General features: G+C 46.7%; 1 protein-coding gene across 1 annotated transcript in view; it reads right to left on the bottom strand.

The window, feature by feature from the left end:
* The window catches only part of ASPP (Ankyrin-repeat, SH3-domain, and Proline-rich-region containing Protein), a 70,693-nt gene extending 70,129 nt beyond the window's left edge, over positions 1 to 564 (bottom strand). The window contains exon 1 of the mRNA XM_050191543.3: positions 97 to 564. Within this exon, the coding sequence (XP_050047500.1) occupies positions 97 to 105 (9 nt within the window). The 5' untranslated portion in view covers positions 106 to 564. The remainder of the gene's footprint in view (positions 1 to 96) is intronic.
* Between the last annotated feature and the right edge of the window lie 22,493 nt (positions 565 to 23,057).

Below are 23,057 nucleotides of genomic sequence, written 5' to 3'. Positions count from 1 at the left end.
TAGCGCGTCGAAGTGGAGCAGTACGGCCGATGAAAGGTTTCAGGGCCAGAGTGCGTCAACAGGTTGTCGCGCGATCATGCCGCATTCAACACTCACCAGAACCATGGCTCGCTGGCTTTTCTCACGCCAGGCGCTGGCACGGCGACAACGCGACGGCGGGTAATAGCCGCCGCATTCCCGAGCGCCGAGCGAGATCGTGCACCGCCTTGGACGGCAGGAAAACGGCGCGCTACGCTCCTTCTCCGGCCGTGAGCTTCGCCCTTTGCTCCTTCTCGCTCGCTCTATTTACATTTTTGTTTCTTCGTCGATGCTTGAGGGGGGAAGTCCTCCTTTATTATTTTTCTTTGTCACACTCTCACTCCTTCGTTCTTTCTTGCTGCTTGACGGCCCGGACAGCAAAATAATTCTCTTGGCCGAAGTTGAGCAGGTTCAGTAGCTCAAATAAATCGCGTATCCACGTTGCCTAGTTTGCAGTTCTTGCGATGCTACCTTCGCTGCACTCAACCTGCACCTGCACCATCGTTAGACACCATACCACCGTCTCGTTGCCCCTTTACGGATACGCCGCCGCTTGCGCCATCTTGCGCAAACTTTTTTTGCGGTTTGTGGCGCCCTCATAAAAATACCTGTTGTGGTGTTTGTGGTGGCGCCACAAAGCAGGTATTCTGAAAGATAGCAGCAATGACGTTAAACACTCAAAAGCATGGCATTCGAGATTAGCTGTTGTTGCTGCAATATATTATTTTTTGCTAACGGCATCAAGTTGTGTGCAATGAAGACAGTATTGAAAGATTTCGTTCATGTTAGATAGTTTTTTTAATTCAAAATTTTAGTTAAAAATTTCTATAGCCTCAGAGATCTCAAATTGCGTTCACCCCCGAAAGCACTCTGCAGCGCGATTTTCAAACGCACGTTTCGTCACAACAGTCCTCTGGGTTTCTCCGTGTAGCCAGAAAGTGAACAACGTCCCATGAATGTAAGAGTGAACAATGCGTGGGCGCCAACACCTTTAAGCGAGACCTGAAACTCATTCAATGATGGGTTTTAGGTCTCGCTTAAAGGAGTTGGCGCCCATGGGAAGGTGTACAATCGGTGCATTTTACCAGTGCTGACATATGGGGCAGAAACTTGGAGACTGACAAAGAAGCTTGAGAACAAGTTAAGGACCGCGCAAAGAGCGATGGAACGAAGATTGCTAGGCGTAACGTTAAGAGACAGAAAGAGAGCGGTTTGGATCAGAGAGCAAACGGGTATAGCCGATATTCTAATTGACATTAAGAGAAAAAAATGGAGCTGGACAGGTCATGTAATGCGCAGGTAAGGTAACCGTTGGACCATTAAGGTTACAGAATAGGTACCAAGAGAAGGGAAATGCAGTCGAGGACAGCAGAAGACTAGGTGGAGCGATTAAATGAGGAAACTCGCGGGCACTAGTTGGAATCGGTTGGTGCAGGACAGGGGTAATTGGAGATCGCAGGAAGAGGCCTTCGTCCTGCAGTGGACATAAGACAGGCTGATGATGATGACGGTAACGTCATTCTATGGTCGTCATGCAGTCATTGTCATACCGCCTTCTTCGTTCCGTCGACGTCAGTCTTTCTTCGTTCTAATATTGCAATTACGCAGTGGTCATTCAGTCGTGATTATGCCGCCCTTGTCATGCCTTTATCTCCCAACAGTCACTAGCATGCCTCCATCGTCAGACCGTCATCATTGTCACTGCACCTTCGAATCGTCATTCTACTCACACCATTGTCATCATACAGCTTTCTTGAAACAGTCATCGCCATCTCATTGTCATCATACACTTGTCATTTCATTGCCCTCGTGCCGTTGTCATTCCATAGTCGTCGCTCCATCGTTGCCACACAGTCGTCTTCACGCAGTCATTGTCATACCGACGTCGGGGTGCCGTCGCGGTCGCTTCATCGTCGCCACTGCAAATTCGACGTCTGACTCTCTCTCACGCGCCGTCGTCGTCAAACCGTTGTCACCGTGCCATCGTCGTCGCGTTGTCCTTTCACCAATACCATCAGTTCAGTGTCGTCATCCCATTGTCGCCACGCCGTCGCCGTCAAAACGTTCGTCGATTTATCGACGTCATTTTTTGTTAGTACCAGTTCATGCCCGGTTGCCAGTTGTGGGGCGGGGGTGTCACATATGTCTGAAGACCCTCCTCTTTCCGCCGGCTTGACTGGGCGCAAATGGTAAAGAATGCTCTGGTAACCAGCAGCCCCAGTTCATGTGCCCGATGTACAGTGAACTAGAAGCAATTACCCGATGTACCAGATGTGTAGTGCCGCAGAATAGCAGGCTGCAGCTTTACCAACATCCTACGTAATAAATGCACGAATGTGCGTGCTAAAAAGATTAATTTCCTAAATAGTTTCTGTGTCATCAGTATGTATGCCGTGCTCTAGTTATCAGTTTTGTATCATATGCATTATTTTTGTAGTAGTTCCGCGTTGCAGAATAAAAATCTTGTCTCCTAGTCCTAGCTAACCGTCTCTATCATTTTGTTGTGCCACTTCATATCCCAAATACAATGTGTTGTTTCAGCTGCACGGAACTTTATAAACAGGTGAATTTTGTGAGGCTATTTTCCGATATTCTAAAAGGTTACGTGTCCTTGTGACCACTAGGAGCTCGGTATCGTGCAAAATATGGCAGACAAGTAATAAGCATATCTAAAATTACTGCTTAATTAGCAATTACAGAAGAAACGTTGCAATTCGGGATTTGAGGGCCCATAGTCATATTGTTAATGATGATGTGTGGAGTTTTATGGCGCAAGGGCCAGGTGTGGCCAAAGAGCGCCATGTCTGTGGTAATGAGTTTGCGGTGTTATTATGATTGCTATGAAGTTGGTGTGAGGTGGCTGTAAAGAGGCCTTAAAATATACGCTCTAAAGTGCGTAAAATCTGTATGATAAAATTATGGCGATGACGTATGACTTGTACTATGAAAATTTAGATGCATATAAAAAGAATGATACGATAGGTAAAATATATCACGATTATAAGAAATGCCAGAGCACTACTGCCTCCTTAGAGCCCTTGAAGCACAAGGGCCTGGAGGCATGTGCTACGCAAAACAATTATCGCAGTGGCATCCTCTCGAGAGAGGAGGCGCTACGAATTCATGGGACTAATAACATGTAAGACGACATCTCTGAGGAAACCTAGGACACTGTTTCTATTAAAAAGCGGTTCTGGACCGAGAAACATTAGAGGATGAAGAGGAATGTGTCGGCGGTATGCTAAGGAAAAATATATCTTTCTCTCAGATTCGGCTTACCGACACTCCAGGAGGACGTGGAGTACGGTCAGCCTCTCCCCGCATCTACCACAGGTTGGAGGCTCGCTTCCGGTGAGTAGAAAATTATGGGTGCCAAACGTGTGTCCTATTCTGAGACGACAGAATAGGACGTCTGTTCGGCGCGATTTTGTAGTAGAAGGCCAGAATCCTAACTGTGGTTTTATCAGATGGAGCTTATTATCCGTTTCCGCATCCCACATGTGTTGCCAGTGATCTCGCAGCCTCCTTCGCAAGAAAGGCCTCAGATCTGTGACAGGCACCGCAGCGGTAGGGTTAACAGCTTGCAATGTGATTGACGTGGCCATCTCGTCCGCCAGAACGTTACCTTCGATTCCCCTATGGCCAGGGACCCAGCATATTATGATATTCTGGTTAGATGAGTACGCTTTGCACAAGACGAATATAGTTCGTTAAATACGGGATTGTTATGTTTGCTGAGTGACATTAAGGCCTTCACGACGCTGAGAGAGTCTGTATAGATCGCTGCTTTTGGAAGTTTCGATTTTCTTATGTGTATACAGCAGAGAGTAATGCGTAGGCCTCGGCCGTAAAGATGCTTGTTTCCGGATGCAGTACATCGGATTCCGAGAAGGATGGGCCGACGGCTGCATAGGATACCCCAGCATTTGATTTCGAAGCGTCTGTGTAGAACGCTGCGCAGGAGTGTTTGTACTGCAGTTCTTGGAAATGCATTCTAATTTCGGCCTCAGGAGCGTGCTTTGTAACTTTTATAAAGGATATGTCACATTGTATCACCTGCCACTCCCAAGGAGGTAAGAGCTTGGTTAGGTGCATTAAGCGATGCTCGAGGAGTGGGACACGCATTTCATCGCTAATCTCCTTCACACGCAGCGAGAAAGGCTGTCTTATGGAGGGGCGATTGCTGAAAAGTGTAGCGCACGTCATATCGGTAACGGTATGACAACATGGATGTTCAGAATTGGAGCGTACTTTAAGGAAATATGTAAAGCTAATGTATGATCTCTGTAGGTGGAGAGACCATTCATTCGATTCGGCATATAAGCTTTGAATCGGGCTTGTTCTGAAAGCGCCCGTGGCTAAGCGGATACCTAGATGGTGAACAGGGTCTAGCATTTTTAGCGCGCTCGGGGCGGCAGAGTGATAAATCACGGCGCCATAGTCTAGTCGTGATCGAATGAGGCTTTTATAGAGATTCATTAAGCACTTCCTGTCACTACCCCATGTAGTCTGGGATAGAAGTTTGATTATGTTCATTGTTTTCAGACATTTTTCTTTAAGATGTTTAATGTGGGGGACGAAAGTGAGTCTGTAGTCAAGTATGACACCTAGAAATTTGTGTTCTTTGTTTACAGGTATCTGTTGTCCATGCAGTTCTATGCAAGGATCTCGGATAAGTCCTCTGTTTCTTGTAAAAAGAACACAAGAGCTTTTGTTAGCATTGATCTTAAATCCATTCCTGTCTGCCCACACTGACACTTTGTTCAGGCCATGCTGTACCTGTCTCTCGCAGACTGCGAGGTTACAAGATTTGAAAGCTATTTGAATGTCGTCCACGTAGACAGGGTAAAAGATGGCCGGTGGTAATGTAGCACGAAGCGTATTCATCTTGACGATAAAGAGCGTGCAGCTGAGCACGCCTCCTTGGGGTACACCGGTTTCTTGCGTAAAAGGACGTGAGAGTGCATTGCCGACTTTTACGCGGAAGGTACGATTGCACAGATAGCTTTCTATTATGTTAAGCATTTTACCGTGGATGCCCATTTCTGACAGGTCCCTTAAGATTCCGTAACGCCACGTTGTGTCATACGCCTTTTCCATATCGAGAAATATCAATAGGAAGAACTGTTTATGTGTAAATGCGTCCCGAATATTCCCTTCAACACGAATGAGATGATCGATTGTGGAGCGCCCTTCTCGGAAGCCGCACTGATAAGGATCAAGCATTTTGCTCTGTTCAAGGAAATGAATGAGTCGCCGATTTATCATTTTTTCAAACACCTTGCAAATGCAACTTGTGAGGGCTATCGGGCGGTAACTTGCCACTGAGGAAGGGTCTTTCCCTTGTTTCAGAACAGGGACCACAATCCCAGATGGTGTTGAAAAGTGTGAGTAGTGTAACCTGGGTGTCCTTATGTAAGTTTTTGAGCATTTCATAGATGATTCTATCAGATGCTGGTGCGGAGCTCTTGCATGCGCTCAAGGCAGCTCTCAATTCGGCAATACTAAATGAACAGTTGTAAGGCTCATTCTCTCGACATTTTCTTGTTAATGGCTTATGTTCTTCTACTTGTTTATATTTCAGGAAGGATTGCGAATAATGATTTGAGCTTGATACACTCTCAAAGTGCTCCCCAAGTGAGTCGGCCTGATCTTGCAATGTATCGCCCTGTGTATTTACTAGAGGGAGTGAGTACGTTGGTCGACCTCTAATTCTATTTACCCTGTTCCAGACTTTGGCCTCGTCTGTAAACGAGTTAATACTCGATAAAAAGTTCTGCCAACTTTCTCTTCTGGCCTGCCTGCGTGTTCTCCTGCCTTGAGATTTTACTTTCTTAAAGTTAATAAGATTCTCTGCAGTAGGGGAAGCGCGTAGCAACCCCCACGCTTTGTTCTGTTTCTTACGAGCAATCCTACATTCGTCGTTCCACCATGGGACACGCCGTCTGCATTCCAAGCCGCTTCCTTGAGATATGCATTTAGATGCGGCATCTATTAAGAACGCTGTAAAATACTCCACAGCGGCATCAATTTCTAGAGAAGACATATCAGCCCATGAGATGCTAGATAGTGTTCGAAATTTCTCCCAGTCGGCTGTATCTATTTTCCACCTAGGAGCTTGTGGAGGAAGTTCATTTCTTTGGATGTTCTTAGCAGTACGGGGAAGTGATCGCTCCCGTAAGGATTTCTCGTAACTTCCCATTCGAGTTCGGGCAGTATAGACGCGGAAACTATACTAAGATCTATTGACGAAAAGGTTCTGTTTGCAAGTGAGTAATATGTGGGCTCTTTCTTATTGAGAAGGCACGCTCCAGAAGAAAAAAGGAACTGTTCAACGAGACGACCTCGCGCATCGATGCGAGAGTCTCCCCACAAGGTGTTGTGTGCATTGAAATCGCCAAGAACAACATAGGGTTCTGGCAATTCATCTATGAAGGACTGAAATTCAGGTTTGTTTAGTTTGTAATGAGGAGGTATGTAAAGTGAACAAATAGTGATGAGTTTGTTTAGCAGGACAACTCGAACCGCCACTGCTTCGAGGGCCGTTCGTAGCTGCAAACGTTGACAAGCTATGCTTTTTTGAATTACAATGGCAACACCACCCGATGATGCGACAGCATCATCGCGGTCTTTGCGAAAAGTAACGTGTTGTCGAAGAAAATTTGTGTGTTTTGGTTTTAAGTGTGTTTCCTGTAAACACAGCACTTTTGGATTGTGTTGGTGGATGAGTTCTTGTAGATCATCGAGATTCCTAAGAAGACCTCTGACATTCCATTGAATGATTTGTGTATCCATATTAAAGAAAAATTTGGTGCTGTGTTTACGGAAAAGGAGGTGACGCCTTAGGTTACAGAGCTCTTTCGAGGCCCTGTAACGGGGGTTCTGCCCTTTCTGGAGCGTTCGAGGGAACCTCGCCGCTCCTTAGGCGCTTGGTGCGCCTTGAGAATAGGTGTAGTGTCCATTGCTTCTTGTAAGGCGCTGGACACGTGCTCTTGCGAGCGAGATGTCTCCCGAGAGAGTCCCGCCTTGGAGGGCAGGACCCCTGCGCCCACCAGCCCGGAGGTCGATGGGGCTCCCTGAGGGATTTGGCTGCGCCGGCTGTTGCCAGCGCTGGAAGGGGCCGGGGAGGTTGGGGCAGTCTCGGCTGCACCCACCTTCGGGGTTGGTAGTCCCTTCTGCTCGGTTGGTGGAGCAGCGCAAGCTGCGACCACCGTGGGGGCAGATGGCGTGACTGCCGACTCACTATTTGTGGGTCGGACAGTTGCCGGAGACCGTTGTGGCGCTGCCCCCTGACGCGCCACTTCGGCAAAGCTTTTCTTTGGCAGGTATGCTAACCGCCTTCGTGCCTCTTTGAACGATATGTTCTCTTTTACTTTTATGGTTACAATTTCTTTTTCCTTCTTCCAGGAGGGGCACGACCGCGAGTACGCGGCGTGATCCCCGTCACAGTTTACACAGTGAAAAGAGTTATTACAAGCTTCAGTGGCGTGTTCAAGGGCACTACATTTCGCACACGTTTGGCGGCCCCGGCAGCTCTGCGAACTGTGGCCGAAACGCTGGCATTTGAAACATCTTAGGGGATTCGGCACATATGGTCTGACACGGAGCTTGATGTACCCCGCCTCTACAGACTCGGGCAGAATACTTGAACCAAATGTGAGTATTAGGTGCTTTGTTTGAATTTCTTTTCCATCTCTTCTCATCTTAATTCTTCTCACATTGACGACATTCTGATCACTGAAGCCCTCCAGGAGCTCAGCCTCTGTCAGCTGGAGCAAATCCTCATCCGAGACAACGCCGCGGGTGGTGTTGAGAGTGCGGTGTGAAGTTACTGTTAGTGGAACATCTGCAAATGATACTAGACTGGGCAACTTTTCGTACTGTTTCTGATCATGGAGCTCTAACAGGAGATCACCACTTGCCAGCCTTGATACCTTGTAGCCTGGGCCAAGGACATCAGTTAAGGACCTGGAAACTAGAAAAGGGGAAATGTTTCGTACTTGTTTATCGGATTTTTCTGAGTGGATGACATGGTAACGTGGGAAGTTTGGTCTTTGACGTCCAAGGAACTGGAAAACTTCATCGGTGCGCCCTCTTTTGTGAGGGCGATCAGGAAGCGGAGGGAAAGAGGTTGCCATAAAGGGATTGAATTTTCGGCAATAACGCCAGCCACCCACCGTGGAGTCCTACAAGGGGACGCTACAGGGACTGTAAGAACAGGTCCTGCAAACGCCAGCTGTACGTTATCACTATAACCAAATATGAGATAACCTAGGTTGGTTATTCACACAAGGTTAACCCTTGCTGCCTGGAAAATTGGAAGTAAACGGAAGCTAGGAGGAGACAGGAAAGATGAAAAAGTAAGAGAAAGACGAAGATTAGAGGAAGAGAGAGACAGGAAAAGGCAACTACCGATTTCCCCCGGGTGGGTCAGTCCGGGGGTGCCGTCTACGTGAAGCCGAGGCCAAAGGGGTGTGTTGCCGCCGCCGAGGGGCCGTAAAGGTCCAAACACCCGGCATTGGCTCAACCCCCAGGATCCCCTTTTCCCCGGACACGGCTAAGCCGCGCACGGCTACACGCGGGAGGGTCCAACCCTCGTGTGCTCGGGTCCGTGGTGTCGCAACACACCAAACGCCTGCTGACGCAGGCGCCCCTGCGGGGTCATATTGTTAACTCAACAAACGCTTCGTCTCTAAACAAAATCGTCTTGAGTGGTACAGCCTGCAGTACTTCGGCAATGCGGGCGGCCCAGTATGGCAGTACCAATAGAAATATGAAATAATGCACCAGTGACGTCCACATATCTAACCTCTCCATTGCGAGTGCAGACCAACAGTAGCGCAAGCTTCCGCTGGCGCGGGCTTCATCGCGGCCTCCTTTCATTTTCTTTTTTTTTTGCATGGTGAAGCCAGGACTCGACGTGAAGCGTGCTCTATTCCGTTCCCAATCTTATGGCAGTACCGCAGCTCGGATAATCACGTTTGACAATGGCAGCAAATAAAAAAAGAGCTTTATGGACCAGAATGAAGAGAACTCGTAATTGTCATAGCACTGGCGCCCGCGCAGCAGGGAAGCGGGTGGCATTTTCTAATAGGGTGGGCAGATCAGCGTCACTGACACGCTGTTCAATTTTCATTTGGGTTCAGGGCTGCCCACAGCCAAATTACTGCACGCTTACCTACGGCGATTTCTGTGAAGTTGTTGTTGGTCAACATATGACTGCCGGGCTTCAATTTCGCAAATGCAATATTCCATCTAAAATTGCTAATGAAAGCTTTATTAAAATATTTTTGTTACTTGCGAGCCATATTTTCCACGGTGCTCCATCTGTATTGGCTGCAATCCTTACAGTTTGAAAGCAGACGTGCAAATGCGCTGCATTTAAGTTATCACTGCAGCACCCTGTGTTCAATCCAGGTACAACCAAGTTAGGAAGGCTCACTTAAGCTTCTACAGAGACACACTCTCACCAGAGCAGGAATTGGCCGCCATGGTGCAGTATTCGGCCGCCACCTCTCAAATGATCCCTACAATTCACCCACGGCACTCAGTCCCCAGCACCGGCGGGGCACTTTACCAAGGCGGCGGTCAGACCTGTAACGCAGCAGACGGTGCTAAGAATATCTGGGCCCGGGCAAGCCGCCAATGGAAACTGACCCTGTCAACCATTGATTGCTGAACTCTGTCGAGTGAGGCTAGCTCAGCAGGACTCTTTGAGGAACTATCAGACATTGTTTGTTTGGGATATCATCGGCCTTAGTGAGATTAGAATAACTGGTGAGGCTTATACATTGCTGAAAAATGGAGATGTCGTCTGCTATAGAGGTCTCCTAGATAAGAAGCAATACGGGGTAAGATTCCTAATATACAAGGACACAGCGGACAACATTGACGAATTCTACAGCATTAATGAGAGGGTAGCTGTAGTGGTAATCAAACTTAACAAGAGGTATAGATTAAAGGTAGTACAAGCCTACGCTCCAATATGAAGTCACGATGATGATGAAGTAGATTAATTTTATGAAGATGTCGACTTAGCGATGAGAAAAGTGCAAACCCGATATACAGTAGTAATGGGTGACCTCAATGCAAAAGTGGGGAAAAAGCAGCCTGGTGAACGATCAATTGGCAACTACGGCGTTGACTCTAGGAATGCTAGAGGAGAGATGCTGGTAGAGTTCGCAGAAAGGAATAAGCTTCGAATAATGAACACCTTATTCAGAAGTGTAACAACAGAAACTGGACCTGAAAGAGCCCTAATGGTTAAACAAGAAATGAAATTGATTTCATTCTTTCTGCTGATCCCAGCATAGTGCAGGATGTAGAAGTTATGGGTAGGGTAAAGTGCAGTGATCATAGGTTAGTGAGTGCTAGGATTTCCCTCAATTTGAAGAGAGAAAGAGTAAAATTGGTCAAGAAGAAACAAGTCCAACTAGAAGCAGTAAGGATAAAAGCAGACAAATTCAGGCTGGTACATGCAAGCAAATATGCAACCTTAGAACAGAGAGATGAAGATGACATAGAAGCAATGAATGAAACCGTAACTAGGCTGGCTTCAGAGGCAGCTATTGAAGTGGGAGGCAAGGCTCCAAGGCACACAGTAGGCAAGCTCTCCCAACTAACAAAAGACCTAATAAAGAAACGACAAAGAATGAGAAGGGCCAACTCAAGAGATAATATAGAATTCGCGGAACTGTCAAAACTGATCAAAAACGCGAAAGCAAGCGATATTCGAAACTATAACGTGAGAAAGACTGAAAAAGCGGTAAAAAGTAGACGCAGCAAGAAATCAATCAGAAAGAAACTTGGCGTAGGACAAACCAAGATGTACGATGCACTGAAAGATAAGCAGGAAATATCATCAGCAATCTCGAAGATATAGTAAAAGCAGCGGAAGAATTCTATCTGTACAGCACCCAGATGAGTCAGGATACCTCAATTAGAAACAGTAATGAACAAGATACAGAAACTCCTTCTATAACTAGCGATAAGGTCAGAAGGGCCTTGCAAGACATGAAACGAGGAAGAGCGGCAGGTGAATATGGAATAACAGTCCACTTAATCAAAGATGGAGGAGACATAATGCTTGGAAAACTGGCGGCTCTTTATACGATGTGTCTATCGACTGCAAGGGTCCTAGAAAACTGGAAGAGTGTAAACATTATACTAATCCACAAAAAGGGAGACGTTAAATAACTAAAAAATTATAGACCCATTGGCTTACCCCCAGTATGATATAAAATATTTACCAAAATTATCTCCAATTGAACAAGGTCAACACTGGAATTTAGCTAACCAAGGGAAAAAGCTGGCTTCAGGAAGGGATAATCTACAAAGACCTCATCCATGTCATTAATCAGGTTATCGAGAAATCCGCAGAGTACAATAAGCCTCTCTATATGGCTTTCATAGATTACGAAAAGAAAGTTGATTCAGTAGAAATACCAGCAGTCATAGAGGCAGTGCGTAATCAAGGAGTACAGACCACTTACGTAAATACCCTGGAAAATATCTACAGAGATTCCACAGCCACCTTAATTCTACACAAGAAAAGTAAGAAGATACCTATAAAGAAAGGGGTCAGACTGAGAGACACAGTCTCTTCAATGTTATTCACTGGGTGCTTGGAAGAAGTATCCAAGCTATTAAACTCGGAAGGCTTAGGAGTAAGGATCAACGGCGAATATATCAGCAACCTTCGATTTGCCGATGACATTGTTCTGTTCAGCAACAATGCAGACATGTTACAACAAACAATCGAGGACCTGAACAGAGAGAGTGTAAGAGTGGGATTGAAGATTAATTTACAGAATACAAAGTTAATGATGAATAGCCGGGCAAGGGAACAAGAGTTCAGGATAGCCAGTCAGCCTCTACAGACTGTGAAGGAGTAAGTTTACCTAGGTGAACTAAAAACAGGGAACCCTGATAATGAGAATCAAACTTACAGAAGAATAAAAATGGGCTGAAGTGCAATCGGTAGACATTGTCAAATCGTGACTGGAACCCTCCCACTATAATTTAAAAGTTCATTTAATAATAATAATAATAATAAGAAGAAGAAGGTAAATAAATAGATAGTCAAATCACCCATCGCTTCGTCTCATCTCAAGCCAAGTTCAAACTATCAGAGTTGTCTTGTCGTTATTATTGACATGAATTGTTTGTTTTTACGCTATTAGGCCTCGAACACCACCGAAAGCCGCGAACATTCTCTTGAGTTCTGCTCAGCAGATGGCACTACGGCACTTAACACTGGCGGTTAGCGGCATGGAATGCGTTTCTACTGGGGATGACGGCATATTAAATGCAACTTTAATACAGCTTGGTTAAAACTTGGCATCCTGGTATGTTTGCGCTTTCCTCAACGTGCGCACGAATGCATTTATTTGGACTACAACGTAAATTTGCCGCTGCCTTTCTCGCGATGTCGCTTTCATGTGATTGCTGTAGGCCGCGACCAGTGGCGTAGCTAGGTCGTCTGGCACCCTGGGCCCACAGGTCTTCTATCACTCCCCCTCCCCCCCGGGTGTAGTCGATGAAGGCGAGGATATCAACAATTTCCGGGTGTCGTCAGACGTATATGACAACCCCCCCCCCCACTGGCCCCTTGCACCGCCCCTTGCAACTAGTCGATGACATTTTTATATCTAACAGGGAGACCACACAACTCTGGGTGCTAACCCGCAAACCCTGCGCGTACAACAGCATGTGCACCGCGGTGCATTGTGGGACGTGTGGGCCGCTTGTTAGCGCCGTACGTTGTTTTACTTCGCAATACGCATAGAATAAAGCGCAAGAGTCTAATAGCACGTGAACTGCAATTTTAAGCAGTACGTGTGCTGCACTTAATGACAGCCGACTTACGTACAGTACCGTCATACAATACGTCTGGAGCACCAAAATTTCCCCGCAATGTCTCGCCACTTACTGGTTTTTGAGACTTTCTTTGCCAATTTAAAATTATAATTCCTACCTAAATCGCGATCAGCGTGCTGGATTGTATCGCTATAAATCGTGGTAATTTCATTTCCACGAACACCTCACAAACATTCTGGCCGGATGTCAGTTCCTTTAAATAAACGTCCTATAGCTTTAAACACCAGAAGAAAGTACTGGTATGCAAGCCTCAGATCGCCCTAATTTTATATACCTTTCCTCCACGCACAATGCAGTGTCAACAATGTTAATCTAAAGGGAGACGATGAATAGTAAACTGTGCGCACTTGACTACAGGGGCGGAGCCAGCAAATAAAGGGGGGGGGGGGGTAGTGCTCACCTCCTGGATCTCCAGAAGACGTATTCTCGGACGATTACTTTCGGCGATGCTATCGCCTTCGTGTGACGTAGTGCTCAACCAGCCAATAAGCACACGCTGAAATTGATATTGCCGAGAACGACCGTCCGATAATACGTACCCAGCGCTTGGTCAGGCCGCATTTGTGGCCTCCGAAAGTTTGGTTCTTATACAGGTACAGACGACTGCATACATAGTATACACATCATCATCATCACCAAGAAGACGGAACAGCAGCAGGAGGAGGAGGTGTGCTAAAGTTAATAAATAAAAAGAAGTTGCTTATTTGAAATTTATTGATAAAGTAATTTAACATTGCGATTTGTCGTGCAAATATGAACATGCCCCTTTTCGCATATAATCGGACTGAACAGGCCGAGTTGCGCTATATGCTCCAGGTGAGTTTCTAAATAATCTGTTCGAACTTAAAAAAACTGTAACTAAAGAAACAAGATATAATGCATCTGTATGACCGTATCGTAAACGCCTTTCGCGGAAATACAGCTTAAGGCACTGCCTGGACTTGCAGAGGAATAGTGCATTCATTAGGTCGATGAAACTCTTCCGGGCGCGTATCACGTTATAATAGCATAAATGCTTCTGGTCGCTCACTAATGTAAACCTAAGTTTCAGAATGCGCACGGGTTTCTTGTTCACGATGCAGTAGGCCCTAGGCAATGGTCAGTTCAAGTGAGCAGCACTTGATTTGTTTGTTGTTACCTTTTAGTTATTCCATGTTCGTCAATGTGCCACCAGCATAAACTAAAACACGACCAAGACAAATAATTAAAGCAACTAATCCGAACACCTGTTACGTTTAGTTACATGGGAATGTGACGGGCAAGGACTCCGTAACTGGTTTATAAGCATGGTGCAGCGCCGGACGTACTATTTCGAGCCTATTAGTTAAGCTAATGGTACAAAGTCAGTTGAAATGCTAGTGAAACAATGTACTTGTTCTTGACTTGTTCACGCAGCGCTATGGCCTAAAAAGTTAATTCCAATCCAGCAGCACAGTTCGGATTTTTGGTAGGACCAGTCAGCGCTTAATGAAGTGTGAATGAAATACACAACGTGTATATAGCCTCTATACACACACACACCCACACACACACACGCACACGCACACGCACACGCACACGCACACGCACACGCACACGCACACGCACACGCACACGCACACGCACACGCACACGCACACGCACACACACACACACACACACACACACACACACACACACACACACACACACACACACGCGCACGCACGCACGCACGCACGCACGCACGCACGCACGCACGCACGCACACTCACGCACGCACACTCACGCACGCACGCACGCACGCACCTTATCCCAGCAACACGTTCACCTACCTCAGTCTCCACTGCCTGCGCTGCTCGATGACTTTCCATCATAGAAACAGTGGAGCTATTGCTTCCGGTTTAACATAGAGTGCCTTGGCAAATAATATTGATTAAAAAACTATGAATATGCTAGAATTAAAGAAACACTGCGCACGTCCTTCCATGGCACAAGCTTGGGACGAAAAGAGAGACCCCGTGATGGGTCGTCCAGGAGCAGGTGCGAGGTGTGCAATACGAGACGCTGCGACGGCTCCTTGCATCAATGAAACGGGAGCTGCGGGAACACGGATGCTCTATGCTTCACGGACCGGACGGTGCTCTGTCTGAGCACGTGAATCGTCATGGAGCGACTGTCGCGTGATTTCCGCATGCCAACCAAACATTGTATAGGAACTGGTTAACAAGACAAAATATGTTTCTATTAGAGCAACGGAGAAATACTGTGGGTTCCCCATTAGGATTCTATTGGTAGTGCTATATGTGCATTGCAAGATGCATAGAGAAGCACTTTGCACCCGTAGACGCCACGTCCCAGAGCTTACACCATCTCATCAACTCTATTTCATTAGGTACATTGACCTCGACTGTAGGGGGATGAGTGGGAGCGGTTCTTTGCAGGGAGGTCCGTACGGTGAGACAAATCTGAGCCCATTTTGCTGGGGAATCTTGCTTCAAAATGGGCCTTTGCCCAGACATTATGATTACGTGCTTTGCTCTGTTTAACCGCCGCTTAAACATCCGTATACAAGCGGGATCATATCGGCCATTACAGAGTTCATAATAGCGAAGCGCAAGTTTTGTTGTCGTCATTGGTTGGCCCGTGTCACTGGGGCACTCGTAACGGGAGGCTTTGCCGCTTCGCTGTGCCAGGGCCGTCGGTGACGGGAGGAGCACACGCGCCACATAGCCTCGCGCCGCGTATGCGCCACTCAGCCATGTGCATTACCTGCCTATGAATATTTAAGAATAAAAGGAATTTCCAATAACAACGTGTCGTAATTCCCTGGTCTGCTGTCCATGTAGCAGCTTTTTCTGCATGCCCCTCGCGTCATGTACTGATTGATGTACTGATGCAAATAAACATCGTTGTCATTGTCATTGCACGTCGAAGGCGGCATCTATACCTAAGCGCCATCGCCCGCGCTTCGCTCCTCTTGATAGAAACCCTCCGTGTCAGGCCTGGAGGTGAAGGACAGGAAATAAATAAGAAAAACATTTACTGCAGAAGACAAAAGGGAAAATTGTATGATAATGCAGAAGTATTAAAAAGAACCTTCAAAGAAAGGGGCATGTGGAACGCACGAATCGAACTTCGGACCTTTCAATCACGCGCGCAGCGATGTGACACACATGCCATGGCATATTTTTTTTTCTTTATTACACGGGCGCCGAACTTTCAGAAAGAAGAATAGCGTTACAGAAACTTAAGACAAGCACGATGCAAGCGTCCAATAAAGACATACACTACGGCGGTGCTTCTTGTGCAGGGTACACACTGCGAGCGTAAGCATCAGATTCCCGAAAGAAAAAGAAACGACCGAGTGCTTCGCAGTGGTTCAGCGTGCCTGTCACACATTCTACTGCGCCGAAGGCTATGTAGGCCAAATAACATCAACACGTCATATGGGGGATCACAGGGGATATTTAAAAGGCAGGAAACGAATTGTGTATACTGAAGCAGGGTTTGGGGTACGGGCTAGTTGGTATTCCATTGCAAACATCACTAACAGCGCTTGTCTTCGTCGTTCTTTTGGTCCCTGTCTATGTACGCACTGTTAGTGATGTTTGCAATGGAATTGTGTATGACGTAATCTTTCGGCAACACTTCGGGTCAAAACCCGGCTGGATAAAGAGGGTTGTTTCGTGCCGCGGTGGACAAGCTGCCGTGTGTGTCCACATGCCGAAACGATTGATCACTCTTTTGCAGACTGTACGGATGCCGTGTTCTTCTGGGACATTCTCCAGAGAACACATAAAAAAATCTGGATATTACGTGACGGCAGAATTTTTTAAATGCATAGAAATAAAATCTAGAGGTCTGCAAAGGTCTAGGCTAACCCACACTTAATATTCAAGCAAACAAACCCGTGCATTAAATAAAAAATTCGCCGGCTATTACGCTGCTCCCTAAGGCGAATTCTGGGCGCAGCTGTTAGGTGTTTTGAATTCGCGATATACTGAGGCAAAGAATTTGATTCTGAACCACAGGGACCTCTTTTTTTTTAACGAGAACAACCGGTGACGCCCACGGACTGTTTGAAGGCTGCACAACGCCACGCTTGAGCATGTCAGCAACGAGGTCGTCAATGACACGGAACTCCGAGAGGGGATACTCGGTAAAGGCGTTGCCGTAGAGGTGCATGACTGCCGGTATGTATCTGGTGAAAAACGGTCGACGTGGGGCCCAAACAGGAAGCATGGCTGTCGCAAGAAATACGCAACTTCTGCAGGAGAGCGATAAGCTGGCTTCGTTCTGAAGATGACGTTTCATTTTCGATGGAGCGGCGGAAAGTGCCGAGGAGTGACTGATCAACCGCAGGGTCACAAGTAAGTGCGCTAAGGGTCTGTAGAAGTAGAAGCGGCAGGAGCGCCAAAGATGCAAAAGGTGCCGGCCGGTTGAACGAGGCCTAGGCGTTCACCATGAAATAAAGGTAAAGGGCACGCCGTAGGATTGTCGACGACTATTTTCGTGACGCCACTGCGAAGAGTAAGCAGAGCAAAGGCCAGCGGAAAGCATTTGCGGCGAATGAACACTTCAGAGGGTATAAAGAGAACAGTACCATCAGAAATAGCGGCGTATGACACAGGCACAATCAGGGAAGAGCACTGAGAGACGGCATTGTCTTCGGACACAAACAGTTTATCACTAGAAGGGCGGTTTTCGGTAGTTTCAAGATCGGGAAGCGCAGAAAATTCGAGTTCGGTGTGATAACAGTCAATAACGGCGTTATTATTTGCGAGGAATCCCCAGCCTAATATAATGTCATTAGAACACGAGGGCAGCACGACGAATTCAATGGTATTGATTTATTTATTTCTTCATACTGTCAACCCTCTGCTGAGGGTTCTTACAGGGAGGGTTTAAATACAGGCAGACCATATATACAGGTGCATCAAGCGGCAGCGGAATCGCAAAAATACATGTTTAACCATTTTTCAAATTCACAAACATCACTGGCATCTGCCACAAAGCTTGGTATCGCGTTCCAAATTTCAATCACGGCAGGGAAAAGAAGAAAAGCGGAACACATCACTGTGAGCAAAGTATGGGCGTTAGACATATTGATGATTAACACGACTGCTTCGATTTCCTGGAAGCTGCATATACTCATCTTTGTTGATTTTTAAATGTCCATGTAGTATTCTAAAAAACACACTTTCAGACGATTTTTTTGCCTTCGTACTTGTAGTGTTTCCAGTTCACAAGACTGCAACATCAGTGTAACGGAATCTAAACGGCGGTACATTGAGCATATGAAGCGCGCGGCACGACGTTGAACTTTTTATAACTTTGTAGTCATTTCTTTCTGATGAGGGCTCCAGATGACTGAGGCATATTCAAGTAAAGGTCTAACAAAAGTTTTATAAGCTATCAGCTTTACATCTCGCGAAGCTTGACCTAGTTTTTGCCTTAAGAAACCTAATCTCTGATTCGCCTTCGAGCACACATTTTCTATGTGCGTATGCCATGTCAGATTATGCGTAACTGTAACACCTAAATATTTAAACTGGTTAGCACGAACTAACAATTTACCATCGATGTAATAGTTAAAAGGCAGAACGTTTACTTTCTTAGTCATATGTGTGTATGTTGATTTAATGTAGTTTATATTCATACCCCATAATTTACACGATCGGCTGAAATTTTCTAAACAACAACTAATTCTGAGTTGATCCTGAACATTGGTTACGGTAGAATAAATTAGGCAATCATCTGCAAAAAGCTTCAATTTTACCGGTTCTTGAACAACAGAAGAGATATCGTTTATATGTATAAGGAATAACAGTGCAGTAGATCTGTTCCTGGTCCTGGTCGTGGTTGAGGAGTGGGAAAATGCTGTCGGTCTGGAAACGGCACAGATTACGGCAAAAATGTCGGCGGTCGATGCATAGAGGGCGGCAAGAGCGTTTGTGGACGATATCGGGAAACCACTTCAGCGTACGCGAGCGATGCAGCGACTGGTGTCTGCTCATGGGCTGGAGGAACTGCTTGAGAAACTTGCTCTTCAGTGAAGTCGCAGATCGTAGGTGGCAAAGCGGGTGGTAGTTCCGGGACAGAAGACATCAAAGATAGCTGGCGAGTGACCTGTGCCCGAATGAACTCCTGAATTTTTAGGAACGGAGTAGCATGGTTGTCATCGACTCCAGCGCTTGGCAGAGAGTCGGCGGGCGTAGTGGGACGTCGGATGCGAAGCCGTTGCCTGCGCAACTCGTCGTAACCCTGACACAATTCTGTCACTTCGACAAGTGTGAGGACTCTTCGATAATAACATTTGAAACGCGTCGTCCTCAATACCATTCATTATATGTTTGGTCTTATCCTCCACTGACAACGACGCGTTCACCAATGTAAGCAATGTCCTTAATATAGCTCGTGAAATTCTCTCCGACCTCTTGGGACCGTGTACGCAAACGTTGCTCTGCACGAAGCCTTCGTAGTACTGGCCGACCGAAAACATCGGCAAAGTTGGTCTTGAAGACCAACCACGAAGTGAGGTCGGCCTCGTGGTATACAAACCATAGTTTCGCAACGTCCGAGAGATAGAATGCGATAATTACGATAGTAGCGGAAGTGGTGGATTTCGACCACGCTGGAACTTCGGAGTCGCACTCTACCCCCCCATCATGCCCGACGACGCATTCACTCCTACAACGGCGCCGCCCACCCTGGTTTGCGCCGGTTCCGTGCGTCAGCGACATCCCCCCCCCCCCCCATCTTCCTCGGTACCTCCACCACTTGCTAAGAGATTTATTAGAGAGAGAGAGAAATTTATTTACAGAAAGGCAGAGAGGTCGGCCTGAGCTATAACTTGCTCTGGCCTGCTACTCTACACTGGGGAAAAGGGATGGGGAGGGAAAGGGCTAATGAATGATGATGGTATAAGAAGAGATTTATTAGGAACGGACGCAGGCGAATGGGTAGCAATCACAAGTGTTCAGCCAAGGACAGCAACCACGACCTCATAGCGGTGGCGATGCTGCTGAGGCGCAGGCTACTCTCCTTCCTTACAGTGATAACAATTATGAATTAAATAAATGAATAAAAATAAACTTGCAGCCATTAAGATTAATGCTTTCACACTCGCACACGTAAGCAGCCATAAGTGTCAATGCGAACCTTTTATTTCACTTCAGTTAGTGTTGTAATCGTTGGCCTCCCACTGTACAGAGAAGCTGGCTAAGTCAGAGCATTTACGAAAAGGAACCTACTTTATGAATTTGTTTTTATGCCTACGTGACAGAGAAACGAAAACGCAGCAGTAAAAGACCAAAGAAAAAAAAAAGCACTCCAGCTTTTTTTTTTTTTTGTCCGAACTTGCTTGGACCCATTTGAACACGTTCTAAGCTGTTCGAACCGGTCTTGAATGGACCTCAGGAACCGAACCCGGAAACAAACCCGACAAGCTTGAACCCGAACCTGAATCGAAGCCCGAAAAATTCCGGTTCGACACGCTGCCTGTGTCAGAGACGCGCACAGAGGAAGGTGAGATAATCCTCCAAGGAGACTAAATGATCGTTATCAGAGGTGGCGCGGTAGGTTTGAACTTCGCGCTTTATTACGAGCACAAAGAAGTATCTTCGTTCACTGGGGAATGCGCGATGTATTTAGCTGCAGCTTGTCTAGATTTGTTGCTGAAATGAAACTTGTAGCTTGACATTTAGTTTCATGCTAGGAGGTATACGCAGCAAGGACGCGCGAAACTGTGTGGTCATCGTCTGCTTATGCATACGACGCGATGACTGCTTCGGTTTGGGACAGCCCAGTTAGCCAAGTGCAGCATGCTGGCATGCCTCTTCGCTGCTCATAAACGCCAAGCATTCTTCACGGACCACCAGATTCTCGCCTTCTGCGGCATGACATTACGCGTCTAAGGAAGGTGTTGTTTCTGTGTTCGGCGCTTTTATTAGGACCCATTCTTTTTCGCACACTCAAAGCGCGCTTTCGTCGTACGTTGTAAACTTCGATACAATGGTCGGCCGATTCTGAAGGCGACGTGTACTCTACAGCTCTTGAACCGGCTTCTTCATTGTCTGTTCAGATTTCTTTAATAGTTGCCCCTTGTTCTGCCGGCACATCCCGGCGCCATTCCACATATCAAATGAGGGGAACTGGCCTAGAATGCGCACATACACAGTTGCCCAAGTTGTCTATTCCAGCCAACAACTATGGTGGGACATACACATTGGCCCAAGTTGTATACTCGTAAAGGGAGGAGCAACAATTGCGTTAAAATGCAAGAAAACCCGGCAAAAATATTTCCCCTACCCCCACAAACTTAACAAGACATCAAACTTAACAAGGAAACAAGCCCTGCGGTGGAGGACTACAGGGCGTGCCAAACAAAGGCGTTTTCGTACGCACCCTCCACATGCATACAGCCTCCGGGGCCGGGTGTGAACCCGCCACATTGTAGCGCAGCAGCATAACGCCTCAAGCCACTGAGCTACCCCGAAGGGTGCTAGTCAAGGGTTTTTGACCCTTACATGCCTGCTGTTGGAGCGAAGCAGGGCTCGTCGGCCATACCATAGAGGCAGTGCAGGAAGAAACCAGGGCGCTCAGTTGCCACACTGAGGGAGTGGACCATACAGTTAGTGTAGAAAGAAAGCAGGTCAGTAGATTTCACCATCGAAACAGTCGGTGCAGGAAGAAAGCAGGCCACTGTAGTTTGCACAAGTAGGTATACCACATATTTATCGTAGAAAGAAAGTACGTGACTGCACTTGGGTCATGACAACTATACGGTACTGTTTGCCGGACTTTACACTCAGTGTAGAAGAAAGCTGGCCACTACCGTTACCAGAACAATTAATTGCATCACAGAGTTAGCGTAGAGAGTTGCTCATTACAGTTGCCGCAACAAGTATACAATACAGTAGGCCCTACCCTACGGTCCGTGCAAGAAGAAAGCTGGCCCGTACAGTTGCTGCGATCAGTATTGTTTATGACAGGCGATACCGTAGTGTCCGGGGGTGGGGGCAGCTTCACAATATCTGCTGTGGTAGTAGCGTAGTGAGGAATGCATAAAGATAAATGAGCCTCATGAGGCTGAATCGACCCATTTTTGTTAGATAATTAGCCTAAAAGAGACGGTGACTAGTCCTTGTAAATATACGTCAAACTGGCTATCCGGTTTAACCGTAGGCAAGTGAATCCGGTTTCGAAAACCAGTTATGCGGATTTCCGGATTTCCAGATATCCGCTTTCCGGACGAATGGGAGTCGCAAGCTATATGCGATGATACGCACGTAGTGAACATCAAATCCCGTGGGAAACGCTGTCCCGTGGCCTCAAATATATTTCGTTGGCCCATACGGGATTCCCAAACACACTGACGTGGCTACGAAACAATGGGGCTTCGAACAAGGTCTGCAAAGGCACGCTCTTCGCGTACGTAAAGAGTCACATGACATGACGTAACTTGAGTCACACCATGGGTAATTGCCAACCATGCCTACCTGGATATCAAATGAAAGAAGCCATCAAAAGCTATGCCATGGTGTACACGCAGGTAACGTCAAATCACGTGGTAAAGGGTGTCACGTGACCATACGTACCTTTCGCTAGCCCATGCATGATTCCTGACCCTATTGACATGAATATCAAACTTTCGGGCTTTGAACGTGATTGAACGTTTTGAACGCAACTTTAGCCAGACCGTAGGTAACTGTCACGTGACGTCACGAACCTTTAGCTAGCCCATGCATTATTCCTAACCATAGTGGCATGGATATAAAACGATCGGGCTTCGAACAAGGTGTCCGATGGTAGGCACTTCGTGAAATTAAGACCACGTGTAAGAGTCACGTGACACCACGTAACTTTAGCCAGACCATGGGTAAATACCAACCATACTGACATGGATATCAAACGAGCGGGGCAACATACACCTATGCGATGGTGCACATCTATTTATTGTCAAATTACGTGGTATAGGCAGTCACGTGACATCACATACCTTTCGCTAGCCTAGGCATGATCCCTAACCATACTGACATGGATATCAAACGATCGGGCTTCGAACAATGTTTCAGATGGCACGCTCTTCGCGTACGTAATAGCACTTGACAAAGAGTCACGTGACACAACGCAACCTTTCGCTACCCCATGCATATTCCTAACCATACTGACATGGATATCAAACGATCCGGCTTCAC

The sequence above is a fragment of the Dermacentor andersoni genome, chromosome 10 (genome assembly GCF_023375885.2).
Source record: "Dermacentor andersoni chromosome 10, qqDerAnde1_hic_scaffold, whole genome shotgun sequence".
Taxonomy (NCBI): domain Eukaryota; kingdom Metazoa; phylum Arthropoda; class Arachnida; order Ixodida; family Ixodidae; genus Dermacentor; species Dermacentor andersoni.
The sequence above is the reverse complement of the archived record's forward strand: the minus strand, read 5'-3'. Positions and strand labels throughout refer to the sequence as shown.